Source organism: Helicoverpa zea, chromosome 11, assembly GCF_022581195.2.
Source record: "Helicoverpa zea isolate HzStark_Cry1AcR chromosome 11, ilHelZeax1.1, whole genome shotgun sequence".
NCBI classification, from domain to species: domain Eukaryota; kingdom Metazoa; phylum Arthropoda; class Insecta; order Lepidoptera; family Noctuidae; genus Helicoverpa; species Helicoverpa zea.
Window position 1 is genome coordinate 3556479 of NC_061462.1, and position 15450 is coordinate 3571928.

At 38.7% G+C, this 15450-nt stretch overlaps 2 protein-coding genes across 2 annotated transcripts in view; both read left to right on the plus strand.

Moving 5' to 3' along the window:
- Nucleotides 1-1646: 1646 nt before the first annotated feature.
- Nucleotides 1647-2807, plus strand: LOC124634510. The gene has a single exon (XM_047170109.1). It carries the CDS (start codon nt 1980-1982, stop codon nt 2805-2807), a length of 828 nt encoding a protein of 275 aa, XP_047026065.1. The 5' UTR covers nt 1647-1979.
- An 11863-nt stretch (nt 2808-14670) lies between these two features.
- Nucleotides 14671-15450, plus strand: part of LOC124634336 (angiotensin-converting enzyme-like protein Ace3) — a 79000-nt gene continuing 78220 nt past the window's right edge. The window contains exon 1 of the mRNA XM_047169879.1: nt 14671-14719. The gene's annotated coding sequence lies outside the window, so the exon portion shown is untranslated. The remainder of the gene's footprint in view (nt 14720-15450) is intronic.

Consider the following 15450-nt stretch of genomic DNA (forward strand, 5'->3'; position numbering starts at 1 on the left):
TCGAAAGTGATTCACACTTGGCCGTTTTCAGATTTTTACTTTACTTTGACTAAATACAAACCTTTGTAACGAATTTCAGATCGGTACGACCATTCGAAGATATATTATATAAATATAGATAAATTTAGTTCGTTTTAGTTCCTTAGGAGTATAAATGTACACCGGGTATAAAACACCTTCATTATTTTGAAACCGACTCACACTTGGCCATTTTCAGATTTTTCCCTTTACCTTGACATAAAGACCTACCTCCATGCCAAATTTCAAGTCAATACGACCATTGGAAGTGGTCTAGGTTTTTGATGAGTGAGTGAGTCAGTCAGTCAGTGAGTGTATAGTAAAAATAGCGATTTTCTGACGTCAATATCTCAAGACCTACAATAGGTATATTAATGAAATTTTGTATTTTAGATAAGTGAGGGGGTCTCAATAGATACTAGAAATTTGATATGCGTAAATAAAATAGATTTTGAGTTACAGGGGGGTCGAATTTGGCCCGAAATGGTTCGTGTAATATAACCCTCGGCCGGTGTGTCGCTTTTTTTGCTCGAACTTGGCGGACACACTGCCGTGTATCTAGATTGAAAACAAATTCTTTAATGATGTATTTGAACTATCAATTTCTCAGACGATACATTTATATTTAAGAAAGTATCTCTAATAAAGTTTTTTTTTTTATTTCGCTTATTTTTTCCGCTTCTCTCAGAACCCTATTGCAACCTAACGCGGCATTCTATTGATGTACATTTTTATTACGGAATGATTTGCAGATGTACCAACGTATAGACAGACATATTTACATCCCAGATAGTAGTGAACCAGTACAAAGGTTCCGTACTTCTTTTGTTTTGACTTCTTTTATTCCAGTTTAATGACGGCCCTTTGTGAAGTAGAATTTACAATTGTTTTTCCGTGTGCTGGGCTGGTACTGTGACTTGAAACATACTTACAAATTGGAAACATGTTACTTTGATCTTTTTGAATTTGACTTGATTCTTTTTATCTGGTTAGTTTGTATTTAATGTAAATATTTCTTATAAAATATATTGTTGTAAATATATTTTCGAGTTCTGGTGAAGAAGCCAAAAAATTATAAAAATTAATAAAAATACAAAAATTTTATGTATTTCCGCAGTTTTACTCACGGGTGGCCAAATTAACCTACCTGAAGAAAAACTGGTGTATATTATATATATCATAAAGGTTTAGTTACTTTTCTGTGAACACTCAGGTAAAGGTACGGATTAAGAAAATGTAGCATATTTCAGTATTATCGCGTACTTATGTAACAGTGGAAAATACCCCAACTGCTTTGTCCTAAAACAAATTCAAGCTTCCAGGAACAGACAAATGACATTCTTAACTTAAGTCTTAATAGAATACGTTATCCTTAACATTTTTCCTCAGGAATAATTTATATTTCGTTTATCTTCCACCTCGACTTATCCTTCACAATTTATTGCATAAATCGTCTCACTCCATCTTATTGTCCGGTCCCTTTGTTTCTATAAACCTTTGTTTTGTACGGAATACAAACATTATGATGTTATATTATTTATGATCGATTAGGAGTTGTGCAGGAAAATAGTATATTATTGTTCAATTTAATTCTCCGTTTATAGAAAACGTCAATGTAACTATGTGAGGTACGCTTCGCTACACCACCCACAACATGGGATTGAAGACCGCTCGCGCCGAACGCGTTATATTTACGTTCGTGCTATCTCGCTCGCGCGCGCATCTGTCTCGTTTCTTTTAGGTACTCACAGAGTCTTATCAGAGCGTTCTTATTGGACAATCGCGCGACGCTCTCGCTTGAGCGTTAACACTACTTCGGCCCCTGTTATTTTAGACTTAAGCTCGTTCTGTATTTACAAAATATACGATATACTATACTCTTCTACTTTACACCATCATTGCTGTTTTATTTATCAACTTTACCCGCATTGCTGCTACATTTTGGTGACCCCGAGAGAAAAATGATGGAACACAAGCAAGAAGTTAGCGAGCCTACAGAACTCGCTGTCGTCTCCGTGCAGTCGCGTCTCCTTCCCTTCTGGCGTGAATATCCTCGCATGTGGTTCATTCAATTCGAAGCCGTCGTCGAGCCGCAGAAGACCAGTGACGAAAACAAATATCGTTACGTCCTGGGCCAACTACAACCGACCGACCTTCAACATGTCACAGACATCGTGATCAAGCCGCCAGAAACTAAGAAGTACGAGGCCATCAAACAACGCCTTCTCTCCGTGTACGAGCAGTCCGAGGTGAAAAACTTTAAGAACCTCATCAGCGGATTGGAACTTGGCAACCAAAAACCGTCTCAGTTGCTACGACGTATGCGCGAACTCGGCGGCAACATGATCACCGAAGATGGCATCAAGATTGAGTGGATGAACCACCTTCCGCCGCAAATGCGAGTTGTGCTGTCTGTGAACACAGATTCATCACTCGATATGCTCGCGGCAATGGCAGACAAGATGATGGAATATTCCGAGTCGGCAAATATCGCAGCTGTCTCTTCATCTCAACCAGATTCTGCGGCAGTAAACCAGCAAATCATGTCCGCGCAGATACAAGTTCTCTCAAAACAACTCGAGAATCTGACACTCGAGATCTCCGAACTTCGTAGCCGTGGAAGACCAAACCATCGCCGTTATCAGCGTTCCCGCTCAAGATCAAAGTCCACTGCAAGGCATCAGCACGATCCCAATCGAGTATGTTACTACCACTACCGATTTGGAGATCAGGCAAGACGCTGCGTGTCACCGTGCGCTAGGCGAAATCAAAAGAAGTCGGAAAACTAGAAGAGGCACCGACCGTGGCGGACGTCGGTGTAACTACGACAAGTAACCGCCTATGTGTCTTCGATCGCAACACGAATCACCGTTTCCTCGTTGACACCGGTGCGGATATCTCCGTCCTAGCCGCCACCCCAATACATAAGAAGAAATGTTCGCCAACATCATACAAACTATACGCCGCGAACAGTTCACCAATCAATACCTACGGCGAGAAAGATCTACAAATCGACCTAGGCCTCAGAAGACGATTTCGCTGGTCATTTGTAGTCGCAGATGTCAAAACATCGATACTCGGAGCTGACTTCCTTCGCCACTTCAAACTCCTCGTCGACTTGCATCAAAAGAAGCTAATCGACAAGGTGACACAACTATCGATAAACGCCGTAGAAATCTCGTCGATGCAACAAGCCGTTTACGTACTTAGCAACAAGCAGACATATCAAGACATACTCAAGCAATATCCAGATCTACTGCGACCTATGTCCTTGAAAACGCCCGCTAAACACAACGTCGTGCATCACATCGAGACTACGGGACAACCTGTCTTCGCCCGTGCTCGCCCCCTGCCGCCCGACAAATACAAAGCGGCTAAGGACGAATTCGAACGCATGATGGAAATGGGCATATGTCAACCTTCCAAGAGCCCGTGGGCCAGCCCACTCCATGTGGTAAAGAAGAAAGATGGCAGTCTACGAGTGTGCGGCGACTACAGACGTCTAAATTCAGTCACGCTACCAGATAAATACCCGATTCCGCGCATTCAAGACTTCACCTATCAACTACACAATAAGAAGATCTTTTCAAAACTCGACATGAAAATGGCCTACTACAAAATACCAATAAACAAAGAAGACGCTCAGAAAACGGCAATCATCACACCCTTCGGGTTGTTTGAATTCACCTGCATGCCGTTTGGCCTACGTAACGCTAGTCAAACTTTCCAACGATTCATGCACGAGGTTCTGCGCGGCATCGAGGGATGTTTTTCATACATCGACGATATCTTGTTGTACTCAGATAACGAACAAGAACACAAGGAATTACTGCATCGAGTTCTTGACCGCTTGAACAAATACGGCGTATCACTCAACGTAAACAAATGTGAATTTGCACAGGCGAAAATCAATTTTCTCGGCTATGAAGTAACAGCGGACGGCATGAAACCAACCGAAGAACGGATAAAAGTCATATCCAGTTATCCTCAACCGAAAACTATCATCGAGCTTCGTCGTTTCCTGGGCATGCTGAACTTCTACAGAGATTGTTTACCAAATCAAGCCGACATGCAAAGTGAACTCAACAAATATCTGCACAATGGGAAAAAGAATGACAAAACGCCTATCACGTGGACGCCGGCCGCCGAACAAGCATTTCAAAAATGCCGCCAAAGCATACTGGAATGTGCAACACTATCGCACCCTATCGCCGGCACCCCACTCTGCATCATGACGGACGCTTCTGACCACGGCATTGGAGCGGTGCTACAACAACGTGACAACGTAGCCTGGAAACCGCTAGCATTCTTTTCCAAAACATTGAGTGCTACGCAATCACGATACAGCACGTATGATCGCGAACTACTAGCGATCTACGCGGCTGTGAAACATTTTCGAAGACTCATCGAAGGCTGTGACGTCACCGTCTACACTGATCACAAACCGCTGTCCTATGCGCTCTCAAGGCCGCAAAGTAGCAGCGACACTCAGCGACGTGAGCGACAACTCCACTTTATCAGTCAATTCGTCAAGAACATCGTGTACGTAAAGGGAGAAGAAAACTCAGTCGCTGACGCCTTATCTCGTATTGACGAAATACAATGCCCGTCAAACATCGACTACGACAAGTTATCACGTGATCAAGATCAAGACGATGAGCTGAAACAATTGAAGCTGCAGCCGAATTTAAAATTCATCTCAGTTACTTTGCCTGGCACGCAACGACCAATCACGTGCGAGATGTCAACGTCCACGCTTCGCCCATACTTACCACCGGCACATCGTTTTGCTGCATTCAAAGCGCAACATGATCTCTGCCACTCTGGTATCAAGGCGACTAGGAAGCAAGTGACATCGAAGTTCTTCTGGTCATCCATGAACAAAGACGTAACAACGTGGACAAGAAACTGCGTCGGCTGTCAGCGAGCAAAAGTACATCGTCACGTCGTCACGCCGCTAGGAAGTTTCCCGCCATCTCAACGCTTCGAACACATACATATCGATATAGTCGGCCCACTTCGACTATCTTACGATTATCGATATTGTGTTACGATCATGGACAGATTTACAAAGTGGCCAGAAGCTGTACCAGTGCGCGAAATAACAGCTGAGATCGTCGCAAAAGCGCTGTATGAAAACTGGATTGCGAGATTCGGCTGCCCACTACGTATATCAACCGATCAAGGCAGGCAGTTTGAATCGTCGTTGTTCAGCGCGCTAATGAAGAAACTCGGCATTACACGCATACGTACAACTGCATACCATCCGCAGTCAAACGGTCAAATAGAGCGCTGGCATCGTACGCTAAAAGCTGCGTTAATGGCTAGAGGCGCAACTACCAACTGGAGTGACGAACTTCCCACCGTACTACTTGGCCTCCGAACAGCGCTGCGTGAAGACAACAACCTAAGTCCCGCGCTAATGACCAACGGTTCTACGCTACGTGTGCCATCGGATTTCTTCGCGCCGACTACTACAATTAACATGTCGGACGAAGATTACGTACGCTGCCTCACACAAACGATGACGTCACTCTCACCTTCGTGCACTACCGCGAGAACATCAGCCAGTCCCTTCATACATAAGGACCTCGGTACGTGCACACACGTCTTTGTGAGGAACGATACCGTTCGAGCGCCGCTGACACCACCCTACGATGGACCGTATCCTGTGCTACAGAGACACGAAAAATTCTTCAAGATACAGCTACCGAATCGAGAGACAGTTGTATCGCTGGATAGACTGAAACCGGCATACATCTGCAACGAAAATGATTCGCCAAACACTACGTGTCCTACGAGTACACCGAGCATCGTGGATCCTGTACCTTCACAGCAACCCTACGTCACCAGGACCGGCAGAGTATGCAAGCCAAACGTACGCTTCGCTAAGGGGGGGGTACTGTGAGGTACGCTTCGCTACACCACCCACAACATGGGATTGAAGACCGCTCGCGCCGAACGCGTTATATTTACGTTCGTGCTATCTCGCTCGCGCGCGCATCTGTCTCGTTTCTTTTAGGTACTCACAGAGTCTTATCAGAGCGTTCTTATTGGACAATCGCGCGACGCTCTCGCTTGAGCGTTAACACTACTTCGGCCCCTGTTATTTTAGACTTAAGCTCGTTCTGTATTTACAAAATATACGATATACTATACTCTTCTACTTTACACCATCATTGCTGTTTTATTTATCAACTTTACCCGCATTGCTGCTACAACTACATGATGTCGGTACCTAGCTTTCCATCATTGTGAGAATAAAAACAAAACAATAATAAATAAACAATAAGGTATTAATTGTTTATCCGATCTTTAAAAAAGAACTTCATGCCCAGTCGTCTATCTTGCTTTCGTGTTTCATCAATCAAAAAAATCTGATCTAAAGAACACCCACTAGTGGCCCAACAAATCACACAATGGAGTTTGTATGCACTTATCTTTTATCAAACACGAAGGTCAAGCTAACGTACACCAGATGCGTAATACTACGTACTGCGTACAATTATCAACAGACGCAACCCACTTCAAAGAAATGTTTGATAAAGTTGATTGGTCTAGCGTCTGGCATTTCTCAGACCTCCGTTTTAAGGGCGCCACAGATCCTACCATTTCATATTAGTAATCGCTGTGTGTTGTGCCAAATGCTTTGCTTAATTCCTCCGTGTTTGTGCTTCTGCGAATGTGGGTTATGCGTGGTTTGATCGATATGAATATAGGCTGGATGTTGAAATACTATTTGTGTTTATGAGGCCTTTCGATTGATTTCTATTCGTAGAATAGGTGATGGATGGTAGAAGTGTTATGTTTATGACGACAACACTGTCATTTTTTTCATTGTGTGTTTGATTAATATGTTCAGCATAAAGATTAACCTACATAATATTATATTTTATACAATTGTCAAAATGAAAGATATTGTGAAAACAAAACTGGGACATACCCCAAATTATTTCGCTGAATAAAATGGCGCTGCCCTACATTTGCAAACAATATCTCATACGATGAAACAGAAATTAAAACTCGGTAGAGAGATTTTTTGGGTACGTCCTAACGCGGAAAATTCGTAATATTTCTATCAAGCACATTTGCGGTGTTAAGATAAGAAGCCGTAGAAGTCCAAGTAATGAGTTTGGTCGATCGTTAGCAATTAAGTGAAGGCCGCAGCCGGTCCCTGAGGGAGCAATGTGCGTAACGAGATATTTCACCCGATGCTGGTGATACCATCGCGGCAGACAAGAGAATGGGGGTCAACGGTCAGCTAAATGATTTACTGGCTATCGATTTTGGATGCCGGTTAAGATTTCCAATATTTTGGCGAGATAGTGTATTCATTAATTTGTAACTATGTATAAGTCATTATACATGGTTACCATTTTCTGAATTAATACCTATAAATAATGGAACGTAACAGAAAAAAGATTCAACTAAGTACTGCAATTTGAGGACGCAACTTTTAACGCGCAAAACTTTTTTGTTGGACTTAATTATAAAGAAACTACCAGTGTAACTTAACAGTTACACCGGAAGTTGTAAGTTTCGGTCTTTCTGAGGAATAGTAAAATAGAGAAATACATACCTTTTTTGGCATATAAGTGAAGACAGGAAACAATAATTGGGTCTACAAAAAAGTATCAATTTCGCTATAGTGGTGTTGTAAGATAAACTCTTTCCCATAAATCAAGATTATCTATAACCCTGATCTTCTAACAAGTATTGGTTATAGGCAGACGAGTAATATATTATTGTGCTGAACATAACTGAAGACGCCTATATTCTCCAGAGTCTAGACTTCTAGACTATTAATTAAATTGTCAGCTCTCAGAGTCTTGAAACTTTTGCAAATTAGTAGGGGTACTCGGTAGTTTAAAATTACGAATCGGAACAGTTTAATACTAGGTCCCCCGTTTTCGGGTCCGACTAATTGACGGGTGACCTAAGTTAAATGTAATTATGTTGTGACGTTTCCGAGTTCGTTTAGACGAATTTAAAGCGAATATGTTACCAACTATAAGTGTGTAAATGTTAAATACTGAAGATTTTCATATAAAATTAAAATGATCTTAAGGTAGATTTAATATATCTCATTTGACAGACTTATGACCACCAGTAAACTAATGAACTTGATGATTCAGTAGATATCAATTTGAAAAATGTCAAAGCAAAGGATGTTCCGTAAATTCAATCTTCGATCAATGTTTTCGTGTAAAAGATTCAATTTACCGAAAGAACGAACAATATTTTTCGTCACGGACAATAAACGAGAAATCCTTCTAAGGGTAGTCGAGTACTATCGCACTAAATAACAGAGGACCTGAGCTTGATAAAGGTTGAACAACTATTCCGGTGTCTTTCTTTACACCTTTCTTAAACAGCTCTAACTTTTCCACCCGTTGATCTTTTGACCCGGAATGGGCAAGCTTGCTTGTTAAATTAAAGTGAACTAAATTGAACTTTATGTCTCTAGTGCTTAAGGTCTTGATTGAATTCCATTGATAGATCTTAGGCTTATTAGCTTATAAGCTATGCCTGGATTAACATCTCGAGGAAGTCGATGTATGTAAGCATCTAGAACTAAAAGATTATCAAGGCGTTGAGCGTAGGTGGCAATTTATTACCTGGTACTTTAAGAATTTGGAGCACTTTTTGAGCACTTTACGTGGAGTTCTATTTATTTGTATCGTGTTTTAATAAGTACCTACATATATGTAAGTATAAATATTATATTATATCTTATTGAATTTTTTATCTATATCTTATTAAGCTTTAGCATTGAGCGCGGCTTGCAAAACATCTGACTTGCATATAGACAGAGTTCCAACATCAAATTTTATTTGTTGACCTCTGCTCGACTCATGCAGTCACATGCTGATGAATGTTTTACGCTTCATGGTGTAATAGTTCCCATTGTAGTCGCGTAACTATGAAAAATGAGATATCTGTTACAAGGATCCCTCATAGACGATTATAAGCCGCCATAGTCTGGAAATTCTGAAGGTTAACCACAAAATCCCGTGCTTAATTTCTCAGAAAAATCAAGGGTTAAATCAGCCATTATATCATTCTGTATCAGAATTTACAGGGGTAGAAGCGTTGTAGATTCAGCTACTCGATTTTTGGCTCGGCCTCATAAAACCCAAAACGTCGACGCGAACGTAATTTATTAGTGAATTAAGTTAATAAAACGGAATGTCTGTCAGTTGGTACAGCTTTTTATCCAGAAATATTGCTTGATGTTATGGTGTTATATTTCATTTCATTATGTTCAATGCCATCGGTGATATAAAATGTTCTTCTTCCATATGTGTTCAGTAGATCAGTCCTTAGTTAATAGTTGGTTAATAAACCTATCGCTGGACATGGCATAATATCCTAATTGCATTGCTTGATATTGTTTCTGAATAAGAAATTGTTCTACGCATAACACCAGTCTTACATTCTGCATTATGAATACCGTTCTCTAGTATGCCTATTAAATTATTTCGATCGACATTCAATGCTTGCGGTATATGTGAAGCGTTCCGTTAGTCATGGTCATAAATATATCTAAAATTCTATTAGGTACATAGGAACGATATTTTGAATCATCATTTATTAACATAGTGAATATTGCGTTGTTTGGAGAAAAAAAATGTATTTTAATTTTTATAAAGTGGCAGTACAAGGATTAAAAATCATGCCTTTTATCCGAGACATCATAAGCTCTTATAGTTTCCGTGATAAATTCCATACATTGGGCCCAAACAATCCCCAATATTTTCCTTTTCATTTCATTAAAACCTTTTAAACGGAATCTCGTCGGATCCCAGCGCTTCTGTTTCACTAAAGAGGATTAAACACCTGCCAAATAAATGGGAAAAGCGAGAAAAACCGCGACATCTACTAGTATAATGGCATTTTGCCAAACAGAGGTTACTGCGCTCCAAAAATATTCTATTGTAAGGACAATGATAAATATGCTAAGGAGAGATGCTTGGCCCCTATATGGTCTCAGAAACTAATTTCTCGGCTCATTTTAGAGTTAGTTATCAGATTTCGTCAAATACAAACTTATTGAGTTCTTCAGTCATTGAATTAACTTTGCCTTAAGTGGGTCACGGGCCTTTAGGTCGTATTTCGTAAACGTATTGTTCCCGAAAATAGGAGCGAAGGGAGCAAAAGGGTCACTTACAAAAAGGGCCAATTATAAAACGTACCTAGTATTTTTTCAACACAACATAATTTATTACACGCGTTGACAAAATGCTGAAACAATATCTCTAGAAGATTAAAAATAAAATAAAAAACTCTGAAATAATTTAAGTCGAGTCTCCAAACATAAAAATGAGTTACGACGCATGTCCAGACTAAGCTAACGTCGTTATGTGCCAGACAATCCCTGGAGACTAACACGAAGCGTGTGTAAAAATGACAAAACTTAGTCAAATAACTTGTTAATGTTTTAAAAGTGTCGCATAAAACCGTCTATGCGTTGCACTAAAAACTTTTTTACATGTTTGTCTCGTTTAAATAGAAAATAGTTGCTTGAAATAAAGGCAGGTGATAATTCAAAGTGAAGAACTGTATTTGCAACAAAATCTCGGCTGGAAGGACATCGCTTATAATAGTGAGATCGCAGAAAGTATCAAAGCCTAACAGGATGTTTCTGTCGTCATATCATCATGGCCGTTATGAATTTGTCCAAATTGTGTTACCTACATGTTTCATGTGACGAAATGGTAAATCTAATCATCTTCATTGTGATAATCGAATGAACGGCTCATGAAAGCTAAAAACGATCCTATTATGATACATGTACAATTTATTGTTATAAGGGTTAAATTAAACGGCTTATTATAAAATAATGAACAGTGTACAGGAAGAATGTTCGTTAGGAAAGTTTTAACGTTCTCCCTAAGCGTTTATTTATACCTTTAAGTTATTAAATTATAAATTACAACACGAGTAGGAAGTTCTTGAAAACGTTTGAGAGTTGAAGATTTATTAGTGGTCGTATGAAACATGCGTATGTATCGTTTAATTCTAGAAATACACCTGGTACCATTTTAGATGAGACATCATCAGATGCCACGGTAGGGTCGGAGCGTCAAATTTTTACGGACTAAAACCGGTCTTTGTTTCTTCTGGGCCTAAATCCTGCTATAGTTGTACAAAAGACAACAGAAACCCACAATCTAGTTTGATTGGACCTTCATGTCCTTCAATAAAGACCATAAATTTCAATACATGTACTACGCCCAATATACGAGTATGTACTACAACATCTTAAACTAACTCATCGTAAATCTACTAAGTTTAATATTCCCAGTCCTGATTCTAGGATCAATGTTTGCTTATAGTACCCTGAACACAAACAGTGGCCAAACTATTGAGTCTTGATTGGTATCTAAATCACTTGCTACTGATAATAAATCTTTCTTAATTTCCTGGGAAGGTCATTTGTTAAAGATCCCTTATAGCGATAGAAACTCTGATTGGAACGTGCCGTATAATTCATTAAGTTTTTCGAAAATGATGGAATTAAGTTTTGTGTATTTACGCAAAATTGCTTCAAATTTAAATATTCCTTAATTTTATGTTATAAGTATATGTATAAGAATTTGAAATTCGGTCGACAAGATTTTGCAAAATTATAAACGATGAATCTTTAGAAGAAAATACGCTTGTACTTCTCACATAATATTACTCAACAAGACGTAGATACTTAAAGTCTCAACACTTCATCCGTGTTAATTCCCTCACAGCATCTATAGAACACCTTGTATAACAAGGATGCAACTACTCCGACGGGTATCAGAACTTCATAATAAGTTTACGCTCAACTAGTCGGCGAACCGATTATACGGTAGGTGTGAAACATGGGATCTATCCATCGGAACTCGCTGATAGCTTCTGCTAGTAACTGATAAGTCTTTGAGGAGATTCAACTTGCACCGCTCAGGTGGCGCTTTTCGGAACAGCTTAGGTATATGTTCGTTCATAGGTGTTGGTAGATAGGGTGTTAATCAAAAGTAGTTTTAATGCTGTTCTATTTAAAGTTAAAATTTAATTAAGTGTTTACGATGTTTGTAGTTAGTATGGGGAATGCTTATTTGCGAATTTATGGTTTCACGATTAAAGGGTTGAATCGAGACCTTTATTTGAGATGTGGGGAAATAGATGAGTCTCTGGAGGCTGTTATGGGCTACTTTTTAGCTTTGTGGCTATGAGGATACATGATGTATTGCCCTGAAAATTTCAGTCAATTAAAGATTTAACACTATCGAAAATACAACAATGTTGAGGTGGCAAAAATATTTTTATGGCATCAAAAACACTTCTGTGAGTCTTGTTAGAATGCCCTTAAATAATTTTACTGGCACTAAATTAACAAAAACCGCTGACACAATATTTTTCTACGTAGCAATAAAATATTTAAACCCTTGAATAGCCCCATATTTTAAGACAGCCTTCTTGTATCAGGGACCCAATCAAGGGTTTTAATAAATATCTCCAAAGTACCATTACTTTGATTAAAGCTGACCTTAGTTGGTTAGTTATCTGTATTTATATGCCCTAATGTTGGCGATTATGATTTTTTTAATCGTTCTGTCGGATATTTTAGTTTTTAAATAGAAACGCAGAAACTGCTATGCGATCCAAAAACTTCACAAGAAAAATATGATGTTGTGATTTTTTTTCAACGAAAACCATTTGCAGTCGGTGCAAAGTTACATGAAAAATTTCGGAGAATTTGGTAATTTTTTCGCTCAAATATAAAAAAGTGCACGTAAAAACATAAAAATAATAGTATGAAAACCTCAATATTATTTTCAGATTTTTATTATTGTAGTGACGTTCTTATTTAGTTACAGCTATTTCAACAGATATAATATCGACAGTAGCAAAAATCTCATAAAAAAACCCTTAAATAAACGAGCCATAACCATTAATACCTAAGAACTTTTTACGATTACGACTTGTTATATTTAAGGGGGATTTTCACAATTTGTCTTCTGATGCTTTGTCGAGATCTACGTTGTTCCTGAGATGGAAGATGAATTTGCCATTACTCATACTTTGGTGAGGACCGTTTAGTTAATGAAAAAAAATATTTGTCTTCTCTGCTCTATGTAATATGAAGAACATTTTTAAGTGGGATTGGAGAAAAGTATACGACGAAACTGGCTTCGTATATTCGAAGTGTCTGTCACTTAATTTATTTTGTCAATGCCCCATAGAATAGACATAATTATTATAAGAAATTATTTACGCTATTTCGGTAACTTGCTCGTATTCTCTTGAGAACAGTCTTGATAATTCAGCAAGTACACAATCAATACCTCTTGAAGGTCGCTCAGTTAACGCCGTCTAATTAAAATGAATGATGAATCAACCATCGTACCTTGAATTGCATTAAGCCTAGTTTGTGGAAACGTTAATAAGGCACTTACACTACTTCTGTTAATAACACTCCTCTAATTAATGTTTTCCTACTCAAGTAACTCTTGCAATAACTGGCAAAAATACTTCAGCTAATAAGTTGGCGACAGCTGAAAAAATTAGTACTTTCTCGAATGCGAAAGTTTGACTGAACATTCCGCGGCTTACAAGGAAAAGTGTGCAAATTTTATTTTGCCATAAATAGAATTTTCTCCCAGCAAAGCGAAATCAAATTAGAGTACTGAAATTGCTGAGCTGAAGGTTGAAGAAAACAATTTAACTCGAAATATCAAAATAAATATGAACATCGTCGAAAGCCAAGTCATGTGAATGACGAATTTTTATTGTTGCTCGTATTTTTTTCCTGATTACATAAATTCGTTGTGGGATCCAAGATGGCCGTAGAGATTTACGCAAACATGCGCCCAGATTCTTTCTAACAGCCGGAAAATTTTTATAGCTTAATCTTTCATTTTTATGCGGTAGGAATGCCTAATAGCACTTGCTACAGCGGCGAAAAGGTGCTTCTAGCGAGAATTAAGATGTTTAGTGCAGGAATTCAATTTTATTATGCTGGGTTTTACGACAACTCTGCTTTTGTTGTAAAATTGAAATGTTTACGTTAAGATGCAAATAGCTAACGTCATACTCGTAACCATGATTTGCTCTCATATTTCGGACATAAAATCAAAATATTTAAATCGTAAAAATAGGTGTACCTAAGTTTTGTAAGAATAACGTCACTAGCAGCAGCAACAATTTGCTTAGCGCAACGCGTGGCTATTTACATATTGAAATAGCGCTACTGTTGTCAACACCACGCTTGAAAACTCTGACTTTCCAATCTAAAGCTTACTCCTAGTTACGACTCACTAGTTTAAAATCCATCGTAAAATCGTTTCGGATGCTGATAGTTGAAAACTGCAGTAAAAACACTCGTAAAGGAAACTTATACCATTTAATTGGTCATATTTTATGAGATAAAAATTATTTACTCTTAGACTCGCATTTTTGGCTTGAACAATTTCCGTGTCTTCCTTAGAACCTGTATCTTTAGAATGTTCGCTGTCAATTACGTTCACTATTGCCGTGAAAATGTTTGAGTCACTTCATCTTTTTTCGAACATCAAAAGCCGAAGTGTCGATAAAAGAAACGTAAAAGACCTCACAGGGTAACATGCACGGCTGACTTGAAAATCGTGCACGTTTCCCACATTACTAATCCGAACTCCGTTTGTTCGCAGGACTGCGAGTGGCATACATCGAGCTGATTGTGCGCGTAAGTACATACACACTGGTACAATGTACACACACACTAGTAAAATGGGCTTGTTCCCATTTACTCCAAACCCATTGTTTTCTGTTAGCAAAGTTTTCATACATTTCTTTCGTTTGGGTCCAAATGCTGTAGAACAAAATAAATGAATTAAAATATACCTTCAAATTACTACCACATGGCTCCAAAAAAAAATGTGTATCGTCAGCAAAATATCAAAATTAAGTTTTTGTTCTTAAAATCTTGGAGCTAGCGGGAAGGATTTTATTATTTTTAGAGAATTGTTTTTTCGCTTTGGACTTGCTGGGAAGGAATTTTCGGAGCATGTGGGAGCAAGCCGTAAAATGTACACAACACAGGTACGCTTTGTACCATGTTTGCAACTCGTGATGTGATTCCTGGTTTTTGGTTGTGTCGGGGAGAATGCTTGATGAGCTTCAGAAACTAAATTATACATGATTGATTACGAGTGTACGGAAAATACGAGTAAATAGGCAAAGGCGGGTATAAGTCGACTATTTACCAATGTTTATGTTCAAACGAACATCGGCGAACTTCATTAATTTTGTGCTCAAGTTTTTGCTATCGAATTTCGTTTCGGTGTTTGATAATGTTAAGGCTGGTGTTTTGTTTATTTTGACTTCATTTTGTTGATCGATAATGACATTGTACTTTCATAATATTTTTAAGCATTCTTTAATGCAAACGGATTAGTGAAGTTAATATAAAAGTTT